Raw genomic sequence first — 27,300 nt, forward strand, 5'->3', positions numbered from 1 at the left:
CCTGGGTAACATAAAGGGCTGGTAAAGACAGTCTCTAAAACTCTGATTTCCTTTGAAGCTTAACTCTCTGATCAAAAATCAACATATACTAGGGATCAAGACACATTTCAGTATTACTCCTTCCTTTTCTGTTATCAGTCTCCCCTGGCCTGGGTGCCTCTCTTCTCAATCCTAAACACAGTGATGCTATCACTACCAAAGCAGGTGAGTCTATAACCGTATTGGCCTATAATATCTGCTATCTTAAGCCCTGTGGCAAAAAGACAGAACGAGAGCCAGGTGCAGCTGATGAGTTCTTCAGGCAGAATGCATATGGGAGAGAACAATGTTTCAGAGTAAAAGCAGCCAGGTATGATGGGAACACATGGTTGGAGTATTTGAGCAAAGCGTAGAAAATTTACATCCATGGAGGATGACTGGGGATAAGGGAAATACAAATGTTGTAGGATAAAAGCCAAACCCTTGTCTTTTAATGTGAGACCGTCAAGGTGTATAATGATTATAATTAAACGACATAATATTAAGAAAAGCTGTTAACCCTGAAATATGATTATAGATACCAGAGAGCTAATAAATAGAGAAGGGAAAACCTGCAAACATGAGTATAGCCACTTAAATTAGTAATACCAAATAGTCATTTATATTGGTTGGTACATATGATTAATTACCATGAAGTAAAATAAAAGCTATACATACATACATCTGAGTGTTTATGTGTGCGTAAACTAATGCAGCACACATTCACAATAAACTTGTGACCTGCACATGATCATTAAAATATCTGCTGAATGAACATGCTAAATCTTCTGTTTACTGTTTATCAGCACTATCAGAAGGAATTCAGCCTGTGGGTACACAACAGCCTTTCATAATAGATTCTAACAGCAATCTCTCTTTGTTAAAAAATAAGTGGCTAATTTTATGTAATACAATATCAATTTAGCTCTGATCATTTAAATCACTGGAAAACTTTTTTATTTTGTATACCTTTCTATATGAATATTTAATTTGACCAAAAGGTAGTTTGTATGAGTCCAACATTAGTCATTTATCTGTTGAAGAGAGCTCAACAGAGATAGAAAGTTGGTGGTTGCTTCTGTTTGCCTTTTGAAAGCCAAAATACAGGCATTTTAAATATAAAATGTTGTGAAAAATCCATTTGAAAGCCTCACATCTGGATCAAACATTAGATTTACTAAAGGGATGTGAGTTTCATAACTACAGAGATAAAATTACATTTAAAATCTCTGTTTATGGTTCCCTCTTGGGAGTTGCTATTCCTAGGCCAAGCAAACCTTTTCCCCTTAACTGATGGCTTCACCAAGACACCTAATCCACCAAGATACCTAAATATTTAACTAATACATGACAGATCAAACTCAGCATGCAAAAGTATTCTTAGATGTGTCAAGACACACTATGCAAAAATATAGATTTTATGAAAGCTAAACCTGTGCAAAGTCAAGGAGTGACTGTGCAAGTGGGCTAAAAAGCTTCATGACTCAGGGAGTGGTATTTAAATAAAAATAAAACAACAAAAATTTGATAATGAACTTCAAAAAATAACTCTTACTACTTTATCCAGAAGAAATGGTTCGGGAAATATTTTTAACCAACAGTCATTGTATCACGAAAAAGCAAACTGGGATAAATGTGTACTGGGCATAGGAATCAATGATGCACCCAAGGAAAGGACAAATTATAAGCTCTTTCAATATCACTCATATCTAGTGTCTCATATGAACAATGTTTTCTTGTAAGATTACATAGGTATTTGGGAAGCAAATTCTAAAACTAACCTTTGGGTTACATTCAACTCTGAACACTGAGTACTACAAATATAAATACAATAGTCCTTTGTCTCAATTATTTTTTGAGGGAGCTTGTTATAAAATTTTTGCTTCAAATACCAGCAGTTCAGGACTTTTAATAACACAACTAATGAACTAAGGGCAGTTATGGATTAGTACTCATTTATCTACACTTCCCTGCTTGATCCCACTTATGACCAATGGCAGCTATTTATTTAGGCAAAGACCACTTTTTAAATTGAAGTGAATAGCTCTGAAAGTTGGTTTATTAAGCACACTGTCAAGGAGCTTAATTAAACTTAAATAATTCTTCTTTCACTTTCTTGTCTTCAAGGCAAGAAGATCTATAACTGTTTTCGTTTACCTTTTTTTTAAAAAAAGAGAACAGAAAAGCGGCAGGAGCCCGCATGCTGCAACTAAGATCTGGCGCAACCAAATAAATAAAATAATTAAATAAATTTTTAAAAAATAAAAAAAATTTTTTTAATAAAAAGGGTAAATAAATAAATAAAAATAAAAACAGAATTACCATATGATCTAGCAATTCTACCATCTAGGTTTATACTCAAAAGAGTCAAAAGAAGGGTCTTAAAGAAATATTCATACACCCATGTTCATAGCAGCATTATTCAAAATTGACCAAGGGTGGAAACAAGCCAAGTGACCACTGACAGATGAATGCATAAGCAAATGTGGTATATCCATACAACTGAATATTATTCAGCCTGAAAAAGAAAGGCAATTTTAAAAATTGATGCAACACTGGTCTATAACATTACATACATTTCATGTGTACAACATTATATTATGACTTCTGTATACACTACAACGTGCTCACCACCAAATGTTTAGTTTCTGTCATCACACAGCCAACCCCCTTTACCCATCTTGCCCTGCCCCCATCCCCCTTTCCCTCTGGTAACCACTAATCTGTTAAGGAAGGGAATTCAGACTCAGGCTACAACATGGATGAAACTTGAGTTGCGAAAGGACAGATACTCTATGATTCCGCTTATATGAGGTAGCTAGCTAGAGTGGTCTAATTCATACAGAAAGTACAGTGGTGGTGACCAGGGGGTGGGGAATGGGGAGTTATCATTTAATGGGTATCGGGTTTTAGTTTTGCAAGATGAAAATTCTGGAAATGAATGGAGGTGATGGCTGTGCAACAGTATGAATGTACTTAACACCACTGAGCTAACTGTACACTTTAAAATGATTAAGATAATAAATTTTATGTTATGTGCGTTTTACAACAATTAAAACAAACGAACAAATACTGTTTAAAAGCATCAAAGAGCACCAAAAGCAACCTGGACTTGCGGGGCCCGGATTCTGGAGAAAAGACAAGTATACTGAGAGGAGCCCTACGTTCGCCTTCACTCGTTCCCTTGGGTCATTTGTTGTATTTGGAGGACTGGAAATAAGAGGCCAAGCAGAAAGTCACAGGTGGGCTGGCTATCAAGCAGCTAAGACTTACGAGGCAGAAGTCTGAAGAAGAGAGAAATGTAAAGAGCCAGAAATTCTGCAAGTAATTTTCACTGAGATGTTTACTGACACATCAGCTAAGCATGGATGAGACACCAAAATACCAAACAGAAAGCAGCAGTGGGAGACTAAAGAGCTGAACAGAGACTGTTGGCAGACTTGCAGCAGAGAGAGACAAAAGCTAGTATCTCAAGGCACAGTAACGTGAAGGGCAAACCAGTAAACAACTCAGGCTTTTAACTGAGACCCCAGAAGGGGTGGGTTATTTCCTGTGTGTAAAAACATGCCCTGGAAAAAAAGGCAAACTGAAAACAGATCAACCTTAACAAAGCCTAAAAGCCAGCTTCAACTAGATCATGGTGATCTATGATCCTATGAAGGAAAACATCATCATCCAGGGCCTCCACAATTTTTCATACACAATGTTGGAAAAATTACCAGGCCTGTCCCCACACCAAAACAAAACAAGCACTCCAGGATCAAATGTCTAAAAACTAAGGGGGAAAAGCCCCAGGAAGTCAAAGTATTCTAAGACTCTGATACTATCCAGAAGTGGTTTAAAAAAAAAACTAATATAAGGTAAACTATAAGTCAAGGATCTATGTTGTAATCGCTAAGGTAATCCCTAAAATAATAATAATAAAAGCATATATAAATAACAGCTAATGGGGGAAGGGGACAGGATAATAAATCATACTTGATTCACCTAAAAGGAGGAAAGAAAGCTGAATAAAATCAAAAGAACAGATAAGACAAACAGGAAAAAACCAAAACAGTAGGACGGCAAATATAAACCCAAATACATCAGTAGTCACATTAAATGTAAATGAATTATATGCTTCAATTTAAAAACAAAGATTATCAGATAGGTTTAAAAGCATGTTACTATATGGTACTTACAAGTGACACACCTTAAATATAAGGACACAAAAAGGTGGAAAGAAAAGGATGAGATGAAGTTTGCCATACAAACATTAATTGTAAGAAAGCTCATTTAGTAACACTAGACAAAGTAGTCTTTAAGCAAGAAGTATTACTAGTGATAAAGAATATTTCAGAAAAATAAAAAAGTCGATTCAATAGGAAGATAAAACCCTAAATTGATATTCACTTTGTAACAAAACCTCAAAATATATAAACTAAAAGAATAAACAAACAAATCAAATCTGAAGATTTTAATATTTCTTGGTAGTTGATAGAACAAGCAGACAAAAAGTTTAGTAAAGACGTGGAAGATCTGAACTTGATTAGTAAATCTGACTAACTGGTATGTTTACAACACTTTATCCAACAACTGCAGATTGAAAAACTGAAATTAATTGAAATTAAAAACTTCTCTTCAAAGACACCATTAAGAGAAAAGGCAAGCCCAGAATGGAAGACATTACCTCACAATACATATATTATTTGACAAAGAACATTTATCCAGAATATATAAAGAACTCCCACAAATTACTAAAAACAAAACCCCAGAAAACCCACATTTTTAAAAAAATTGGCAAAAAAAAATTGTGTAGTTTAATTTATGTTATATATCAACAAAAGTTTTCTAAAAAAATTAGAAGAGGACTTTCAAATTAGTTTAAGGCTAATATACTATCAAGTGGTTGGAATAATTGCTACAGTATCTAATATTTTTGCTGAGTTTCTAAGTGTTCTAATAATGATGGTTTTAAATAACTTCTGATGACAATTAGGTATCTAAAGCCTTAGAAAGTCACTTCTTTAATGAGAATTTTATTATCAAATTCAAAATAAAAAATGAGAAAAGAAACAATACTAAAGATTTCTAATACGCTTTGATAGCTTACACCTGGATCATTGATAAAATCACTGTTCTTAAATTAGGCTTGGGAAACCAGGATTATCTGCCCAAATGGGATGTCCACATCATAAAACTGCCCAGTGATAGAAGAAACTGGAAAAAGGAACCCAGTTGTTTAGAATATAGTGTCTGATACATAATACACAGTCATTGTACACCTGCTGAATGAATGAATTTATTATCCACATAAGCGCAAAGGTGAATGAATGTTAGCTCAACTCTGCATAAATAAATTATCATATATATATATGGTATTACATAAAATTATCATACACACACACACACACACACACACACACACACACACACACATGTATATATATGGGGAGCACTCCCGTTTATGGACAAAAGTTTCATTTCCTTTCCTACAGCAAGATATGACTGCACCACCACAGGGCCTACCTCTGGCTGAATTAATACTTGCCTCCCTGAACTCAGTCATAGATTGCTACATAATCAGTGCACACACACAAAAACAGTTCACAGGGCATAGTAATCAAGGTGTTTATGGTTCTATCAATCTGTTTGAAAGAGGAGCTAAAATGGACGGCAAGGAAGAAATCCTAATTATCAAGCACAATACTCTTAACCTTTACAGTATTTACGATGTTGCCCTAGTTTTATTTTACATAAAGGCCTAGTACCTGGCTTTTGACCTAACCATAAAAAGATGCCAAGGTATTATACTGTCAGTCACAAATGTAAAAACTAGAGCACATATGGGGAACCTGTCTTGCACAGACCTTTCTTGCAAAAGCAGTAAGTAAACATACTGAACAAGTGTGAAGCTTAACAGTCCCAAAGCCACTGGATCCTATTTTCTTCTAAGATGTTATTTTGAAAACAGAGAAAGTACCAAGAAGACTCTTAAGCAACCTATCTGTATTCTTCCAGAATACAGCTATTTTCAAACTTTTTTCAATGTGCAATCTAGAATACAGTAAAGAAGTATTTTTTGGAACTAAAAGTATCAAAATCTACGAGAGAAAAAACAGACTCACAAATTCTGTCATCTCCATGTTCTCATCCTGCCTTCTGATCTCCAAGGACATACAAATCCTTGGTAGCTTCAGCAAACAGCTTACATTATTTCTCTCAACTCTACTCCTTGACATCTATTACCTTTGGTAACTGCAACTTTCATAATAATGACCAATCTGACACACTCCTTAAAGATGCCTAAATTTTCATCTCCCATCTTATCAGGATTCCCTTCACCCACATATTGATATGGACAAATCTTGAGACTCATCATTAGAAGACATCAAATATCTCTGGTATTAAAGATCCTCTTTTTTCCTCCCACCTCTCCCTTTGTTACACTTCAACTGCTCCTCATTCTAACTGGATCTTCAGGTCTACTGATCCGAAACACCTAATACTTCTGTTTCCTGGGACCTTGTGATTCACTTGCCTGCTTATTAAACAGCACAGATTCACGATCAACAATTTTAACAATGCTACTATCTTAGAATTCTTCCCCATACCGAATAAGCCAAATTATATCAGTAGGTTTTCCTTAGTTTTTGAATATTCTTCTCTAAGACTGCTTAAGTACCTCCGAAAAAAGTACAAATGCTGCTGACTGCCTCCACTATACAAAATTTGTGCCAACTTACCCTAAATTATCCCCTCACAATTACAGATGATCCACTTATTTATTTATAGATAGTTGACCCCAGCACAGGGGATATTCCAAACTTCCCCCATGTGTTAGTTTCCTATCATTGCTGAAGAAATTACCACAACTTTAGTACCTTACTTATTCTCTCTAACAGTTCTACAGTTGAGAAGACTGAAAACAGTTTCACTAGGATAAATCAAGATGTCGGCAGGGCTGGTTCTTTCTGGAGGCTCTGAGGGGGGAATCCACTTCCTTGACTTTTTCAGCTTCTAGTAGCCACCTGTATTCCCTGGCTATAGCCCCTTTTCCATCTTCAAAGCATTATCAATCCAATCTCTGCCTCTGTCATCATACTGACTTCTCTTACTCTGACCCTCCTGCAGCCCTCTTATAAAGACACTGCACTTCTACTGGGCCCACCAGGATAACCTAGGAAAACATCATCTCGTGATCCTCAACCTAATCACATCTGCAAAGTTCCTTTTGCCATATAAGGTAACAATCCCTAGGTTCCAGAGGTTAGTCATGGGCATACCTGGGGGTCCATTACTCAGTCTACCACACTCCTCAACACCTGACATGCTTCTGTCACCCATAACTGATGGCCCCACCTTCTACTTTATTAAGGAGACCAACAGCATCAGAAGAGTTCCTCAGCTTCTTTCCTCTTCACAAAGTTGTTGCTACATTCCACCTCACCTCTTCACCCACCATCCTTGATGACTTCCCATATAGCTCAAAGAAGCAGTGACCCTCCTTTCCTGGGTCAACTCTCCACCCCAGGGCTTTGAATCTATAGCCTCTAGTCTTTAAGGATAACCTGCAATAGTACTATATCTTTGTTATTTGTGAAAATGCCTGGGAATATAGATAAATTCAACTAAAAACATGAAAATATCTTTGAAAATAACCAGAGTTTTATGCAGAAAATTCCTCTATTAACCTTCTATTAGCCCTACATATCACAATAGGAAATGCTTTCCTGTATCTTTTGACATTAATTCTAATTGCTCAAAAGTAACCTACAGAATACCATCCATAAATTTAACTCTCCCTTGATACTGTATTCATTTTATAGTTTAAGGGGGGGAGGGAAATGAACTGAATATTAATATACCTGTAGATAATTTTGATAATTAAAGCTATTATATAACCTATAACACATTTTCTCCATAAAATAATCAGATCTTTCCCCAATCATTCATCTTTTAAACAATTAAAAAACTGAAAAGGAAACTTATACTAAGTAGGCTCAAACCAATCTTAAAAGTTTAACGTGTTAACTTTTCTTAAAGAAAAGAATGAATTAAAAATAAGAAACAAAGCAGAGATTACAAACTCCAGCGCCTTCAGGGGCAAAATACATAATGCAAGTCTCAAATGTTAGAAGGGGGTATAGATCACATGTTCCATCTAGAGACACGTACACTTTTCTTTCTGGAACGCTGAACCTGCCAACAACAAAGTGAGTGGGGACAAATTGTGACCAACGGCTGCCTCCACGTAACCTGTGACTGATTCCATTTCCACTTTCAAGAGTCAGTGTGTCCCATGCTATCTATATACACTGAGGCTCACACAGGGCATTTTAGATACAGACACCTCCTTGTTAGAGGAAAAAGTCAGCTAGCTGAGTAGGAGGGAGGTGGGAAGACAGTGCAGCATCTTCTCTCCTCCCTCTGAGCCTGAGATCTAAAATTCCAACAGTTAGAGCCAGAATTCATAGGAAAGAGAAATCTGTCTAGAAACCTGTACACCTCAGGTGTATGTCTTATCTAGCAGGTAAAGTGATCTGATAAGTCTGAATTGAGGGTAAAAATCCTCACAGAAAATAACGTAGATGTCAACAGAAAGTTTTTTTTTGATCTTTGGAAAATTAAAAGCATTTATTTATCTTGACTGAAGTATTGGTTACAAAGGAGCATACATGTGTCAAAAATAACTTTATACACTTCAGTTCTGCACATTTCAATGTATATAAATTTTAAAAAGCACTTAATTTTTAAAAGCACTTATTTAACTAAGCCCAGAACACTACACATAAAAAGGAAAAATAAAGAGAATGAAAGATGAAAGAAGTCTACCTTATAGAACATGAAGATACCTTATCAACACTTAAATTTCTTTCTGAATCTGTAATTGCATATTTTAATAAGCATTTTGAAAAAAGCACGATTAAAAAAGAATGTGTATATTAATTCAAAGATGTATGGGAGTGCCTTGTTTGTGCAGAGAGTTGTGCTAGGTGTTGGAGACACAGTGGTGACACAGACATCCCCCCCAGTAAAGTTCAGTCTAGTGAGGAAACGAGGCACTAAACAGTTGTTAATAATGATAAATGCTACAAAAGGAGTAGTACTGAGTACAGTGAGAGCAGCTGGTGCCAGTGTGCAGTACACAGCATGAGTCAGGGAAAGCTTACCAGAAATTTAAGCTAAGACTTAAAGGATAAGTAGGAAAAAAAATCACATAAAGGGTGGAAACATATCCAGACAGAAGACGTGTGAAAATTCCAAGATGAGAGAGAAGGACTTCAGCAGGGCAGTAACATAATCATGTGCTTTATAGAGAAGAGAGGGGAGCATAGTGAATGTTATATGACTAGTTACTAAGAAATGAAGGTGCTTTGGTCTTAGGTAGTAGATATGAAAACAGAGAAATTTCAGGTTCTAGAAATACATGATGTAGGGAGAGAGGGAGAAGAAACTGACAAGAATAATTCCCAGGTTTCTGTCATGATCAGATGGAATGACACTGATTATGAGCTCATTTGGAAACGCCAAGTCTGAAGTACCTCTCAGACAATGAAGGGAGCCACCAACTAGATAAATGAACTTACGAGTCTGAATCTCAGAGAATGAGGCTGGAGACATAATGTGGGAATCACCTGAACAGAGGCACAACAGAGAGCTAAGGTAAGCAAATAACAGGTACCAGGAGAAGGAAGCCTAGGAGTAAGCCCCAAGAATGCCTCTATTTTAAAGGGCAGAGGAGAAGGAAGAGTGACTGAGAAGAAACAGAAAGGCAGGAGGCATACCAAGGGAGTGTTTGGTCACAGAAATTAAGAACCCAACGTGTTAGAAGACGAGAAGAGTCGTCAACTGTGCCGATGCTGCTGGAAGAATCCAGGAGCATGAGGAGTAGCAGTGAGCTTTGCTTTCAGAGACGCGCAAACGCGGCAATCCCAGTAAGAGCAAGAAGGAATAGAAGAGTTGAGATAGAAGCGTGACTAAAACATATTCAAAATGAATAAAAGATGAGAAAAAAGAGATAGCAAGTGTCAACATTTCCTATGAGACATTTAGCTGTGCATGGCAATGAGACACCCTGGGAAGCAGTGCAGGGGTCCAGCCGAAAATGTAGTGGGGTTTTATTTTGAGGATGCCAGTGACCTGAATGTGTCCAGTGCTGATGAGTAAGACCAGTAAAAAGGCAGAACCTGAAAATAATTCTGTTTTTTGACAAAGTAGAAAGAAATGAGATTCTTAGCACAAGTGAAGAAATGGCATTTGATAGGTGAGGAAACACTGCCCTCCATTAAAATGGGAGGGAAAAAGAGAAACACAAAAGGGGAGAAAATATAGGGAAACCTGTAGATTCAGAGGCAAGAGATGAACCCAGCTTCCACCTGATGCTTTCTCCTTCTGAGAGGCAGAAGGCAAGATTGTTTATTAAGAGTAAGGGGACCAGCAGGACAGCTGGAGGTTTGAAGAGAAATAACTCTTTCAAAGTGGTGGAATGAGCTGAATAGAGAAAGCGGGAGACTACTGAGCAGTGTGGAGGGCTGACTAGAGGTTTGTGAAAATGGACAAATACTGGCACTGAGCTACCCTGTGTGAGGTTTCCCAAGTCGGGTTTCTACCAGCAGAAGCCCAGGAAAGGCAAGTTGCTGGGTTTATCTAGGGGTGTGGTACTACCAGCTGGGTTTGATGAAAAGATGATGGGAAATATTAATACTAGTTAATTTTTACTGAGCACATTACTACAGTCCAGGCCATATAGGTGCTTCATATGAAAGGCTCCTTTAAAAGCCTCATGGCTACTCTACCCAATTAGCACAATATTATTTTCATTTTATAAATGAGGAAGCTGAGGAATGATAATTAGTTCCTTGACTATGGTCACATAATAACCAGGATTCAAGGTTTGAGATTTCATTTGCCCCCCAACCAACAAAAAAAGTGGTGTGTGTGTGTGCTGAAATAAAACAGAAATTTAAAAAATAGCATGGTATAAAAAGTATATAAATAATTTTAAAATATTCCTTTTATCAATAGAGTGATGGACCATGAAATCACAAGTAATTTTCTATCTCAGTGTTTGTGTTGGAATTTAAAGATTCACCAAATCCAAAACTTAAAGAGGACAGCAGTAAGTTAACTTATTTCACACTTAAATCCCAGACATTATGTTTTCACATGCTATCGCATTTACCTCAAAATATCAACTTAAAATTAATCTATATCCTGAAGAGGAAAACGAGGCTCAGAAAGGCTAAATAATTTGTTAAACGTTTCATCAAAACCCTGAAAAACGAAGTAGCTTCTCCTTGACCCTCTTGCCACTAAGCCCTATAAAACCTGGGGTAATAGGCCTGATTGAATTCACTCAGCAGAACAAAAAACTTGACAGCTGTTTGCTCTCATTGGAAATTCTTTCCAAACACTGCTTCATTCTACCAAGTAAAAGAAAGCAGGACACGCTCTCACCATTACAACTAATAATCAAAACTAAAGAAACTGAAAATAAAAATTCGAAAAGCAGAGAGTGAAATCTTAGAAGAAAATCACTACGTCCAATTCTCAAACATAAACAATTAAGTAACAAGCTATTGGGCTTGATGATTTTGCAGACACAATAATTAAGCTTGATGAATCTTAATAATCATACTAAAGTTAAAAAAAACTGAGAGTTTAATCTCCTTGAAAGCTATTAAACAGCTTACCCCTCAGGTCCATGTTTTCCAAATTGTTTTGATGAACAAGATACTTTTCTTGAATGATTAAAAAACAGTAAAACTAGGTGAAAAAGGCAATACATATCTGAAGAATATATATATATATACCGCAAGCACTTACAGTCCTTGTAAGATTGGGAGAGATTTATTATTAGGAGTGATAGATGGCAGTTATTACAAAAATATTTGTATTAATATGACATCCCCTGTAACTGAAGATATAAGGACATTAGGGTTTAAAAACTTGCAAGAGAATATTCAGCTTTCATCTCTCATGTTGTCACTCAATCACCCTTACTCAAGAAGACATGATGGACTTTTCGGTATTTCACATATTGAAGCATAAGTGCTATATTTAGAAAAATATTAAATCTTTCCCTTTCAGTTTTCCATTCTAATCATTAAGTACAGGAGCAACTAAGATTCTACTCATATAAGCTAAGGTTGGCCCTTACGAAGGAAATAGTATTTAAAAAAAAAAGAAAAAAAGGTTTCCACACTGAGTTGTACCATCCAAATAAATGTGACAGAAAAAAGACACTGTGTTTTGAAATGCTTAACTTAAAGGAAAAACAACAAAGCTCTACTTACCATATACATTAGTATGTCTCTAATCATCACCATAGCTGTCTGATGATCGTTCCAAGCTTGATTTAGTGTTTGAAGAAAGTTGTTATTCAATGAATTTAGTACATCTTCTCGCACCTATTAACAGAAAAGTTCATTAGTTTGTTTATACACATGCACGCGTGCACTCATATGTATACATGCACATATCTGTTCAACAAAATAATGAAGTGGAATCTTCGATTTTAGATCAAAGAAACATGTTACAGACCAGTAGAAATATTTTAAGCTATAATACAACCTATATACAGTTAACTAACAAATGTGTTTTGTATAATCCAGACCCATCTCTTGACCTCCAGAATCATAAAGCAACCTCTTGGGCACTTCTCAACCCGCCAATGACTTAACCTCACTGTCAGCATAAAATCCTAAATACTTATAAAGGAACCACAAAGGCCCCACAGAACTGGCCCCAGGCTATTGCTCCAATTAAATTTCCTACTACACTTCCCCTCCCCAATCTTTGAAGAATGGTCGAAAACACTGATTTTGGAGTCAAACTACCTGGGCTTGAATCCCAGCTCGCCGACTAGCTGTGCAACCTTGGGTAAAGTATTTAATCTCTGTGCTTCAGTTTCCTCAAATCTGAAATAGTATCCATTTTATGGGATTGTTTTAAGGATTGAATTACCACTAGTAATACAGGTAGAACAGTGTCTGGCACTCAGTAAACACTCAGTGAGCATAAACTATTAACTTAATGCACTCCAGCTACCATGGAGCTGCATACAGCAAATGTGCTCTGCCATCTCCTCTGCGCTGGTTCACATACCTCACTCCCTGCCTTTTTTTCTGCTCAAGTTTCACCTCCACAAAAAGGTCTTCCCTGACACCCTATTTCAATAACGTCTATCTCTATTCCTTTACCCTACACTTTATTTTTCCTCAAGTACTCATCACTAGTTACTAGTATGTTACATATTTATGTTTATTATTTCTCCTACTAAAATGTAAGCTCCACGGTAGCAGGGAGTCTGTCTTTTCCATGTGTACCTTCCACATCTAGAACAGTGCCTGGCATATAAAAGACCCTTTATTTCATCCCCACCCTCCAACACCATGATCCACCTCCAACAAGGTAAGCTCTTTCAGGATATCTGCCTTTGCACGTAAAGTTCCTTTCAGTCTGAAATGCCTTCCTAATGCAATCCTGATAAGAATTCAGGAATTCCACAGTCCACAAGCATATTGACACCTTCTCCAATATGAGGTTACTGACCACTACTTCTTCCTGCTATGCTATCAGTCCAACTGAAAGATTATTTGACTAGGAAATAGAATCTAGACTCTGGTTCTAGCTTTGTCATGAAAAAGTAGTGTTTGTCCTCCAAGTTCCTACAACACTTTGGGACTATACTGCCAACCTATGCAGTTATTCAAATCCAACCAATCTTCCATGGTCTAGCTCAACTCTCAGTAACTCCGGCTTGAAGAGACATCTTCTATCTCTAAACATTCTTTACCATAGATAATCTGCAGTAGTGGTTCAACTTTTTCAGGTTGGGGAGAATCTGAAGTCATGGTGTTCTCTGAGAAACAAATCATTTAATATGTGTGTTGAGATATATAGACACCTGTAAACCCAAATTATAAATACATGTAAATAAAATGTCACTGTGTATTAGAACTAGAAAAAAGTGGTTCGAAGTGCCAAAGATTAAAAAAAAAAAAATACACATAACACATTACTCTCAACACATTGGAGAGTAAGTTGAAGTTGACAAAACTATATATTTTCTTATTTATAGAGGTAAAGAAGTCAGTGAGAGATTTTAGTGATGGGACAATAAATCTATTTTACTAAGCATACAGTATGAAAACCACGAGCCTATATACCACATAATTTAGAATTTTATTATATAATCTTTTGTTCACAGACTCAGCTCCTTGACTTCAAATATATCACCCAGAGATTACTCCATAAATATGCTGACTACATCAAAAGTGATAAACATCCATGTCAGTTAGCTGACAGTACTGTGTAAACAAACACTTTCATGGAAAGTGGTAATATACCATTTATTTCAACTCATTAAGTCTATCACTCATCATATGCAAGTTCCCAAGGTAGCTAACGCTAAAAACAAAAACAAAAACACAGCAAGTTGAAAATGCACCTATTTACAAAATTCTTCAACCTTCATATTCTTTCACTGAACCACTAAACTTTGAGTAGCAATTAAATCAAAATCATGACAATACTAGAGAAACTGTACTACATAACAAAAATTAAATTATATATTCCAAACACCATAATATCTAGGAATTAATTATTTGTAAGGACTTAAGTGAACTTCTATATACCCCCTTTGTTATAAAATCAAGTTATATGTTAACTGTATTAAAGTCACCCTGATTTTGGAATGCAAGAATATGCTTGGTATATTTGTTGGATAAATGAAAAATTTACCAATTAAATTTTAAAAGTTATAAAATAAGGCATATTTTCTAAAATCAATGATTTATACACTAAAACATAGCAACAAGTATAAGATACCTGCCTTTCAACAAAATTAAAATGCGATCAACTAGCACAATGTGTCACAAATGATACAATTGCTTTATCTGCATTATACTTCAAAAAATTATGCTGACAAATCAGTAACAGTGAATTTTACTTAGCAGAAAATAAGCTGCTATAAACTGTTAATTTTGTTATATTTATTTTTGAAAGATTACACACACGGACAGGACTAAAAGATGAAAGATAAATACCCTTAGGCACACTTGCTGCAATCATCTCTTAACTATTCAGATCACTTTATGAGCAAAAAACTGTTCCTCTAAAACTGCCCCAGAAAAATATCTTCATACTGATACATGAAAAGTGAATGCATATTTGTTCAAACATATACAACGAAATGGTAGGAATGAGGTGAAAATTCAATCTTTATGAAGATCAAAACTTTTGATAGGCTTTTCAAAAGAAGATTAAGTTGGCATATAAAGCAAAATACACAAAGTGAAAAAAAGATTTAACCTTTATTTTACAAATTATTTACATAACAATACAGAAAACTTGAAATAGAAAGTGGGACCTGTGTGTTGTAACATGATTAATCTTTGCACCAGCAAAGGCAACCCTGACGTAGAGGTGGTACCAGAACCAAAGGGACCTGCAGATCAAGTACGACCAGCATCATTACTTTAGAAAATCTACATGAAGATTATCCAGATGAAGAGTTGGACTTTGAAGAGTGAGACGATGAAGACCCATGGAAGTTGAGAGCAGGATGGACCAGCTGTGACAAAGAGGATAAACGAGTAGCTGCAAACTGATGGCTAATGCAAGACATCTAGCCTTGCAAAGGATAAAGCAAGACACAGTAATTTAAAACAGTAGATCACAAACTTGGCAAAGAAATAGAATCCCATGGAGACTAATAGATTTCAATCAAGAGAATGAGAAGACAAGACACAGAATGGGAGAAAATATTTACGAAAGACACACACACCTGAAAAAGGACTGTTATCCAAAATACACAAAGAATTTATAAAACTCGACAATAAGAAAACAAACAACCCAATTTTAAAAACTGGCAAAAGACCTGGACACCTCACCAAAAAGATATCCAGATGGCAAATAAGCATATAAAAAGATGTTCAACATCTGACCGGTAAGGAACTGCAAATTAAAATAACAATGGGATACCACTACACATCCATTAGAATGGCCAAAACCCAAAACAACGACATCAGCAAATCTGGTGAGCATGCAGAGCAAGAGGCACTCTCAATCACTGCCGGTAGGAATGCAAAATGGTAACAGTCACTTTGGAAGAGAGTTTGGCAGCTTCTTACAAAACCAGACATATTCTTACTATATGATACAGAAAATTATGCTCCCTGGAATAAATACCAAAGGAGTTGACAACTTATGTCCACATAAAACCCCCACACTGATCTTTATAGCAGCTTTATTCATAACTGCCAAAACTTAGAAGCAACCAAGATGTCCTTCAGTAGGTGAATAAATAAACTGTGGTACATCCAGACAATGGAGTATCATTCAGCACTAGAAAAAAATAAGCTATCAAGCCATGAAAAGACACACAGGAACCTTAAGTACATATTACAAAGTGAAAGAAGACAATGTGAAAAGGCTACGTACCATATGATTCCAACCATATGACATTCTTGAAAAGGAAAGACTAAAGAAACGGTAAAAAAGATCAGTGGTTGCTAGGGATTAGGGTGGAACAAAAATGAACAGGCAGAGCACAGGATTTTTACGGCAGTGAAAATATTCTGGATGGTACTATAATGGTATTTCATTACACATTTGTCAAAATGCATGGAATAACCACCACCAAGAATGACCCTCTAATGTAAACTATGGACTCTGGGTGATAATGATATGTCAGTGTAGGTTCATTATTTTAACAAATGCGCCACTCTGGTATGGGATGCTTATAGCAGGGGAGGCTGTACATGTGTCAGGGGGCATATAGGAAATCTCTGAACCTTCTGGCCAATTTTGCTGTGAATCAAAAACTGCTCTAAAAGTAAAGTCTATTAAAAAAAATTGGGGGGGGGGCCCACCAATTTACTGATCTAAAAAAAAAAAACTGATCAAAAGAAAGAGAATCTGGGTATCTTTCTTTTTAAAGCTACCCCAGTGATTCTGATACAACAGCCAGGATTTGGAAACCACTGACTTAAAAGAGCCATACTAGCCATTTCTGTTCCTTCCCTTTGCAGAATTTCCTCAATATGAATATGTTTTTATATAGTTATAATAATAATCATACTGATGTGGTTCTGAGTCCTGATATTTTTAAGCCATCCATTAACATTCAACATTAAACTTTACTTTAGGAGAAAAATTTCTAGCTATATCATTTCATTTCCAAAGCACCATAATAATTCAAAGAAAAAGGGTATAGCAGAATGAAATGTGAGAAAAATACAATGTCATCTGAGATTTAAGCAATTTCCAACCTAACACCAAAAGCACGAGCTATAAAAGAAAAAAATGATAAACTGGACTCCATCAAAGTTGAAAGCTTTTGTTCTGCAGGTACTGTTAAAACAATAAAAAGACAAACTATAGACTGGGAGAAAATATTAAATGACTTGTACCCAGAATAAAAACAAACAAACAAACAAAACCTCTCACAACTCAGTAAAGAAAGCAAACAACAGAATTTTAAAATGGGCAAAAGACTCGAACAGACAATTCTACACATGAAAAGATGTTCACCAACATTAACCATTAAGGAAATGCAAATTAAAACCGTGATGACACACCACTACACACACCCATTAGAATGGCTAACATAAAATATACTGACAATACCAAGTGTTGGCAAAGATTCTGAGCAACTAGAACTCTCATACATTGCTGGTGGGAATGCAAAATGGTACAGCCCTACCAGAAAACATTTTGGCAGTATCTTATGAAGTAAAACATACACTTACACGTGACCCAGCAATCCCTCTCCTAGGAATTTATCCTAGAGAAATGAAAACTTATATCCACACAAAAAGCTGTACACAAATGTTCACAGTAACTCTATTCATAATCAGAATAAACTGTATACAACCCAAATGTCTTACAACAAGTAAACAGATAAATGGATAAGCAAACTGATACATTTATATAGCAGAATATCACTCAGCAATAACAAGGAACAAACTATTGACATATACAACAGATTGGCTCAATCGCAAAATAATTATGTGAATGAAAGAAGTGTCAAAGGCTACGAACTGTATGATTCCACTTATAGGACATTCTTAGAAAACAAAACTATAGTGACAGAAGAGATCAGTGATTGCCAGGTATTAGGGGTGGGAGAAGGATGTGATTATAAAGGGAAAACAAATTTTCTGGGGTGAAGGATGTTCTATATTGACTGTGATAGCCGTTACATAAATCTATAAATGGGCGAAAATTCACAGAACTGTACATGAAAATAAAAGGCTAATTTTATTGTATATTGACTTTTTAAAACTTGCAGTAATTATGATTCTCAAATTGGGTCCTGTTTTATCATCATATTATAAATGTAAGCTATGATGCCACAATCTTTATTCATAAAAGCAACTTGAATGCCAAACAGTGAAGACTTGCTAATTATTTTGTGTATACCAACCTTACAAAGGCCTCTGCAATAATTCAAATTGACATACTACATCCTCCATTTCTGTGAACAGAGCTTTCCCTGTCCTTTTTATTACACACTTAGCAAAGATTAAAGTAGATTACTAAATCAAAAAAAAAATCTTTATTTTTCAATGTTGTATCAATAATAACACCTGTTCGCTGATAAATTAACATCCAAGTTGCAAGAAATACATCCTCAAATCAATCAAATTACTGGCAAAGGGAGGGGGAGAAGGATGGAAAAGGGGGTGACAGGAGAGGCCAGCAGGCATGAGCATGAGCGGGAGCAACAAGGACTGACAAGGAGGCTGACGTGGGCCAGCAGCTCTTGGCTGGATGGAGAGGCGAAGGATACTAATAATCTACACAGTATCCCCCCACCCTCTAACATACACACATTTATTTTTAATCATTAATTAAAACTTTTTCACCTAAATTTAAATGCCTGGGGCAAAGTCCCAGGAAGCCAATCCTAACATCTAGATACCACAAAGAAATTTATCAGCTAAAACTAATTATAAAGATTTTAATTCTAAAGTTTACTGAAACCAGAACTGAGCCATGTAATTAATGATGATATGGAATACTGAAAAGGACTTCCTTCTTAGAAAGTCTTAAAACTCAGGACAATACTTAATTCCAACACAGATAAATCTCTGTAAATACAGATATTTGTATTTAGCATTATTTTGCATTGAAATATACACCATGTATTAAAAACATAAAATGGTGCATAATCTAGCACACATGCTAAAAAAAGAACATTTAAAAGTATCACAGAGATACTACTGATATAATGTTAAGAGGTGCAACCTCTTAGAAATCTGTAGTATTGTAATGTTCACTCAGGAGCTAAAACAATCAAATTAGTATTTGCAAATGGACTTGAGGACACGGGAGGGGGAAGGGTAATCTGGGACGAAGTGAGAGAGCGGCATGGACATATATACACTACCAAATGTAAAACAGATAGCTAGTGGGAAGCAGCTGCATAGCACAGGGAGATCAGCTCGGTGCTTTGTGTCCACCTAGAGGGGTGGGATAGGGAGGGTGGGAGGGAGACGCAAGAGGGAAGGGATATGGGGATATATGTACACATATAGCTGATTCACTTTGTTATACAGCAGAAACTAACACACCATTGTAAAGCAATTATACTCCAATAAAGATGTTAAAAAAAAATTAGTATTTGCAGACAATTACCAAGGGAAGTTACTAATTAGGACTTTGTCCAAGTTACTTAGCCTATACAGTCTGCAGCTCCTCTTCCCTGTAATATGGCTGGGGTTGATTAGATCAATGGCACTCATGCAATGCTCCACTAAGATGTCTCAGTACCACTCCAGGGTGGGCACTCTTTCCCCTGATTAAATATGATTTATATTGGTTTTGTGTGATTTTAAAAGTGGGGTTTTCCACCATTTTAAAAATACAGGCACACCTCGAAGACCTTGTGGGTTTGGTTCCAAACCACTGCCATAACGCGAATATCGCAATAAAGCAAGTCACACGAATTTTTCGGTTTCCCAGTGCGTATAAAAGTTATGTTTACATTATACAGTAGTCTATTAAGTGTGCAATAGACTAAATAAATGTCTAAATAAATAATGTGCATATCTTAATTTAAAAATACTTTGTTGCTAAGAAATGCTAGCCATCGCCTGAGCCTTCAGGGAGTCATAATCTTTTGCTGGTGGAAGATCTCGCCTTGGTGTTGACGGCTGCTGACTGATCAGGGTGGTGGTTTTGCTGAAGGCTGGCGGGAGCGGCTGTGGCAATTTCTTCAAATAGGATGACAATGAACTTGCCGCATCAATCGACTCTTCCTTGTTTCAGGAATGATTTCTCTGTAGCATGCAATGCTGTTTCACAGCATTTTACCAACAGTAGAACTTCTTTCACAAGCGGAGTCAGTCCTTTCAAACCCTGCTGCTACTTTATCAACTAAGTTTACGTAAAGGTCTAAATCCTTTGTTGTCACATTAACAACCTTCACAGCACCTTTACCAGGAGTACATTCCATCTTAAGAAACCACTTTCTCTGCTCATCCATAAGAACCAACCCTTCATCCATTAATGTTTTGTTTAGAGATTACAGCAATTCAGTCACATCTTCAGGTTCCACTTCTAATTTTAGTTCTTCTGCTACTTACACCACATCTGAAGTTACCTCTTCCACCCTTTGAGCCCCTCAAAGTCATCCATGAGGGCTGGAATCAACTTCTTCAAAGTCCTGTTAGTACTGATATTTTGACCTCTTTCCACAAATCATGAATGTTCTTAATGACATCTAGAATGGTGAATCCTTTGCAGGAGGTTTTCACTTGACTTTGCCCAGATCCATCAGAGAAATCACTATCCATGGCAGCTATAGCCTTATGAAATGTGTTTCTTAAATAAATAGACTTGAAAGTTGAAATTACTCCTTGATCCATGGACTGCAGAATGGATGTTGTGTTAGCAGGCATGAAAACAACATTAATCGTCTGTAGATCACCATCAGAGCTCTTGGGTGACCAGGTGCACTGTCAAGGAACAATAATACTTTGAAAGGAATCTTTCTTTTCTGAGCAGTAGGTCTCAACAGTGGGCTTAAAATATTCAGTAAACCATGTTGTAAACAGACATGTGGACATCCAAGCTGTGTTGTTCCCTTTATAGAGCACAGGCAGAGTAGATTTAGCATAGTTCTTAAGGGGCTTAGGGTTTTCAGAATGGTAAATGAGTGCTGGCTTCAACTTAAAGTCACCAGCTGCATTAACCCCTAACAAGAGTCAGCCTATCCTTTGAAACTTTGAAGATAGGCGCTGACTTCTCCTCTCTAGCTATGGAAGTCCTAGATGACATGTTCTTCAAATAGAAGGCTGTTTTGTCTACACTGAAAATCTTCTGGATTAGCTGATAGTCTCTACATCAGCACTTGCTGCTTCACCTTGCACTTACTTGTATGTTACGGAGACAGCTCCCTTCCGTAAACCTCCGAACCTACCTCTGCTGGCCTTAAACTTTTCTTCTGCAGCTTCCTCACCTCTCGCAGCCTTCACAGAACTGAAGAGAGTTAGGGCCTTGCTCAGGATTAGGCTTTGGTTTAGAGGAATGCTGTTGTTCCTGGTGTTATCTTCGATCCAGACCACTCAAACATTCTCCATATCAGCAATAAGGCTATTTCACTTTCTTATCATTCGTGTGTTCACTGGAGAAGCACTTTTAATTTCCTTCAAGAACTTTTCCTTTGCATCTACAACTTGGCTGTTTGGTACAAGAGGCCTAGCTTTCAGCCTATTTCAACTTACAACATGCCTTCATCACTAAAGCTTAATCACTTCCAGCTTTTGATTTAAAGTGAGACGTGCCATTCTTCCCTTCACTTGAATACTTGAGGCCATTATTAGGGTTATTAATTTGCCTAATTTCAATATTGTTACGTCTCAGGGAATAGAGGCCCAAGGAGAGGGAAAGAGACAGGGCAGCAGCTGGTCAGGGGAGCAGTGAGAACACACACAACATTTATTAATTAAGTTCGCCATATTATTTGGGCACAGTTTGTGCCTCCCGCCCCAAAACTATAACAGCAACATCAAAGATCACTGATCACAGATCACCATAACAAATATAATAATAATGAAAAAGTTTGAAATACTGCGAGAATTACCAAAATGTGACAGACACATGAAGTGAGCAAATGCTGTTGAAAAAATGGTGCCTGACCGACTTGCTCAACAGGGGGTTGCCACAAACCTTCAATTTGTGAAAAAAAAATATGAAGTTATCTGCTACTGGCAGTAAAGCTAAGCACAACAAGGTGTGCCTGTAACTGAGACAGCCACTGGATACTTGCTAAGTATCGTTCTTGGCTCTAAATTCTAAAACATACTGCTTGTCGCACCTGATGAAACCAGAGTATTTACATAAATATGCAACATTTACCATGATGAAAAATAGCATATAAGTTCTCACAACATTTGAATTTTTCAGAGCCCTGCGTATGTGATCCGGGGGCTTGTCACTTTACAAATTTTACCAGTTATATAAACCCTGTTTTTCCTAGAAATGCCATTAAAGACTAATTCCTGAAGATCTCAAAATATTTTTCACTTCATCACACCAAAGTGATGTGACATAACCCTATCAATCAAAGTGGCTTACTGTATAAGTAAATCTCAATGGAAGCCAAGCCATGGAGTGTAGAGGATATGTCTCCTAATCCGACACATCCTTTGAAAAAAGCTCCACAGCTCTTCCCGTTATGCCGAGAATTCTTGACTTAAAAGATTACATGGTGAACAGTGGCAGCACAGCAATACAGATGCTAAAAGGCCCATCTGCCCGATTCAAATCACAGACTCACATCTAGTAGATGTGTGACCTTGAGCAACTTACTTAATTTCTTTATGTATCAGTTTTTATAAAAACAGAAATAGCACCCACTTCAAGGAGCTGTTGTGTGGATAAAATTAGTATACACAAAATACTCAGAACAGTGCCTAGCCCACAGTAAATGCTACATAAGCATCTGCTTCTATTATAATATTACTTGTATTACATATTCATAAAATTATTCATATACATATTTGAATCTTGCTACTCAGAGTGTGGTATGCACAGAGCAGAATCATGGTCAATATCATCATCATCATCATTGGTGAGCTGGACCCACTGAATCATAATCTGCATTTTAACAAGATACTCAGAAAATACATAAGTGCCTTAAATTTTCTGAAACAAGCAACATAAGTAAAACACGTATACCTATATATTCACATATTTTATACAGTATTTTCTAAACTCTCAATTTCCACTTGATTCTTGCTTTCCCTCCTCTAAAGAACAGAAATTTCTCCATAACTAGAAGGAATTCTTTTACTTCATACCTTGAGAAGTTCGTAATGGAGCCAACCTCCATTAAGTTTGGTGAATAGATGTTGCTATCTCATAATACATATAACAACCTTAAGATTTTTGTATTTCAAAGCAAACTTCTACTAAAAGTTAGGAGAATTAACCTTAAATTTTGTAGATATTTTAAACTTTCTAAGAATTCACTAATGACAAGAGATTCCTGAATGGAATAAAATTCACTGCCCTCTTGATATTTTCTACATTGACAGTACTGTTTTCATTATTTTCACTGATTTTTAGAATAAAGGTGGCCACCTTGATCAAAGGAATCATACCAGTATCATTAACAAAACTAAAGATAGCCACTACAGGGAAAACGTTTTTCTTGACTGCTGTCAGAAGATTCTTCTATAAATAAGTTTACTAATGTATACATAGTTAGTGACATAAGTTTAAGAATTTCACAAAGTGTCCAAAACGAAGCTCTTAATTCAAAAGGATACGTAAACATCTTTCCCTGAACTGACAATTCAAATATTTAATGATTACTTCCAAAAAGTGAAGCAGGGTGCTAGGCACCATGGGGAATACAAAATGCGGTCACTTTACAATCTCTACAAAGGAGGGTAGAAAAGAGGAGCCTAATATCAGCATTCATATGACCTCAATACAAAGTAAAATTCAATGAATAGTACTAAAGAAGTTGTGAGGTTCAAAGCAGGGGCACATGATGGCAATCAGGACAACGGATTTTCATAGTTTCATAAAGAAAATGTGCTACATGTTAAAGAAAACAAAAACATCCAAATTCAGGATTTTAAAAAATACATTCTTAGTTCAAATATTCTTTTTAACTTAAAAAAGTAACACAACTTGGAAAATCAGGATTTAAGGACAAAGTAGTATCATGAAAAATGGTAGCTTTTTACCTAATGGTTGGAAAGGAAAACAGAAATAAAAAAGCAGTATACCATAGAAGGACAATATGATTATCATTTGTAAAGTACTTCATTCCCAATGGTTAAGACAATAAGATATACATTAAAAGCATCAAGTACATTTTAGCATTAACACCACAGTTAAACTCTGAACAACAGGGACACTGACATAATAAACAGTAAAATATATACAAAGCATGGCAATACGGCAACTAGTCTTTTTGTTCTCCTGAGTACTATGGAGGGAAAAAACACAGTTCCACAAGATCACACAATCTGGTTCCCAGCAGACTGACAGACTCCAGCCTCAAGAAATCAGAGGTATACAGCCCCAAAACTACACTGTGCTTTTAAATGGTGATACACACTCTGCTTAAAGTGGTTAGATTCAGTAGTAATTAACTTGGGTAGGTAGAAGTATTACCCCACATACAGAAGACAAAACAGATCTCGGCAGTTCATGGATATAAACCATGATGGTTTCCACTTGACTGTTAGTATTATTCTTAGAGATTCATTTCAATAGACAATTACGGAGAGCAAATATGAAGAACAGGAGACACAAAAATGAATGAAACAGGTCTTAGCTTAGTAAATATTAAAAGAACATCACTAGAAACTACAATAGAGAGCAGGACCTGCCCTCACAGTGCTTACAGTCTATTCCACAGTTTAAGTGGGCATGGCTGGTATTTAACATGGGTGAACTTGCTAAATAACACTCTAAACTTGGCTCTTCCCCAGCATCATTTCTCTTTCAATCTTTTCGAAGTAGAAACTACTCAATTTCCTATGCCCCTCATATTCTATGATTGCTATCTTTCTGACTCTCTAATAATCCTTTTTCCTCCTCTTATCCCTAATAATCTCTTTCTCTTTTGGGATTATCCTATTTATATTCAAGTCACTCTTCCAAATCATATTCCTTAAGGGTTTGTATACCTAGCTGAGAGCCTTCCTCTTCTTTCTGACTCCTGTCATCACTGTAAGCTGCTCCAATATTCAATGTAATGGGTTCTTAGTTCTTAGTTTCTAACTTGTAACAACTTTAAATTAGGAAAAAGGACAAGACAAGATGGCGGGAGAATGAAAGATAAGTAGCAAAGAAGCACTGAAAATGGCACTCCTACTAAACCTTTTACTCCATCTTTTCCGTTTCAATCCGTCTCTATTTTAAAATTAAAACCCAACAGCTCCTACCACCCACAGAATAAAAGCCTAATCCCCTACAATGTTAGTCCAACTAACTTTACCATTCTCGATTCCTACAAATGCATGTGAAGTCCTTTATGTTCCATTTACACTTATACTGGTCTACCAGACAATGCTCATACCTACCTGCCTTTTTTACTCATGCCATTTTCCCTACTGAGACTACCTTTTGCCTTTGTTTACATGACGAATCTTTCATAATCCTTTAAGGCTCATCAAAAGTGACCTCCTCTTTCTACTTTGTCCTGAATTCTTCAGGCAAAGTAATCCCCCTTCAAATCTGATTACCTCACTAAAATCAGGAGGTTTCTTGCTGATAGGCATAGTGTCTTAATTATTTTTTGGTGGATAAAACACAAGAGAGACTCAGTATCTGTGGGCCTTTGAAGTGAATCTGTCTTTGCTAATGAAAATCTTAGTCCTTAGTGTTTCTATCAATGTCCTTCGTAATTAACTGCAATCACTGTACTTACGATATGTGTTGTACATAAATGCCATTTTAAAAGTCTCTACATTCATTCACATTTGCCTAGAAAGGAAGGAAAAGCACTAAAAAATCTTTATTATAAAAGCTAAATCTGTTTAAATAACTGGCCTACAAAATAGTCCAGAGCTTACCATAAAATTACCAACTTCATTCCCTCAGGCAATTAGTACCACTACATAAACATCTAAATATAACTATGAATAAACATAATACTTAAAACTCTGGTTCTTCCCATTCTCCCTCTAAAAATGGGGAGAAAAATTAATATACTGAACAAGTAGTTTACATAGAAACATCATTTTCAGCAAATGTGACCCTACATACAAAATACAAATGGTAGGATGTTATTCTACAAGGAGACTTTACAAAAAAATACTCAACAAGAAAGTCACTTAAAAATTGAAATTCCCCTTCAAGGCTTCATTTTTCCTACCTGGAAAGTAAAGTGCTGAGAACTGATCAGGATTACAAGGCACAGATTCAAGGATGTAAGTCCGTAATACAAGTTCCAGAAAGACAGGGATCCTTGGTATAACACAAATGCTTATTAGCCTAGTGCCTGGCACGTAACAGGTCCTCAATAGGCAGTTTTCCGAATGAATGAAAAGTGCGGAGGATGAAGCTCCTCTTAGTCTGCCTTCCTCACATTCAAAGTACGATGTTATTTGAAGAACAGGATGGAAAGAAAGACTTTGAAAACCACTGGAATAAATATTCTTCTTAGCAATAATAAACTGTTTCTTCTAGAGTTAAGAAGTCAACATCTTTTTTGTCCAGCTATTTTTCTAAGAGGAGAACAAACTTTCAAAGTACAGGAATTAGCTTTTTATAAGCTCACTTATGAGACTGCCACATTATTTAGTTATTACTATAGAGTAATAATTTGAAAGAAAAGGGGAAATTAAGCATCAGTCAAATCTAAGAAACCTGTTAATCATCACAAAATTGGGATAATAAAGTTCTTGCCACATTAAAACCAAAGAAAGTTTCTCCCCTGACTTTAAGAAACAATTAAAAATGAAAAAACTTTTGAACACATATTATGGCACATGAAAGGACAATGGTAAACTGCAAAAACCATGATTTTCCTAAGTCTTAGTCATTATATAATTTTAATGCCCATTGAGGCTAACAAAACCAATCCCAATCTCATTTTATACATTAATAAACTGAAGTCCAGAAAAATCTAGTAATTTGTTCAAGATTGTTAGTGGTAGAATCAGGCCTAAAGCCTAACTCTCCCTACTTTCTATCCAGTACTTCTTCCACTGCATCTACTTCTAACTTCTTTATTATTAAACTCCTATTATTACTTCTATTGATATTATTATTTCTTATTATTATGGAGTACTTAGCAGTGTGTAGGAAAAAAAGACAAGT

At 36.2% G+C, this 27,300-nt stretch overlaps 1 protein-coding gene across 3 annotated transcripts in view; it reads right to left on the reverse strand.

The window, feature by feature from the left end:
• CUL3 (cullin 3) overlaps positions 1 to 27,300 on the reverse strand; it is a 124,505-nt gene that overhangs the window by 69,879 nt on the left and 27,326 nt on the right. For all 3 annotated transcript variants that reach the window (XM_082464615.1, XM_082464614.1, XM_082464616.1), the window contains one exon: positions 12,297 to 12,410. In XM_082464615.1, the coding sequence (XP_082320741.1) occupies positions 12,297 to 12,410 (114 nt within the window). The remainder of the gene's footprint in view (positions 1 to 12,296; positions 12,411 to 27,300) is intronic.

The sequence above is a fragment of the Balaenoptera physalus genome (genome assembly GCF_965194825.1).
Source record: "Balaenoptera physalus genome assembly, chromosome: 6".
In the NCBI taxonomy this organism is placed as follows: Eukaryota; Metazoa; Chordata; class Mammalia; order Artiodactyla; family Balaenopteridae; genus Balaenoptera; species Balaenoptera physalus.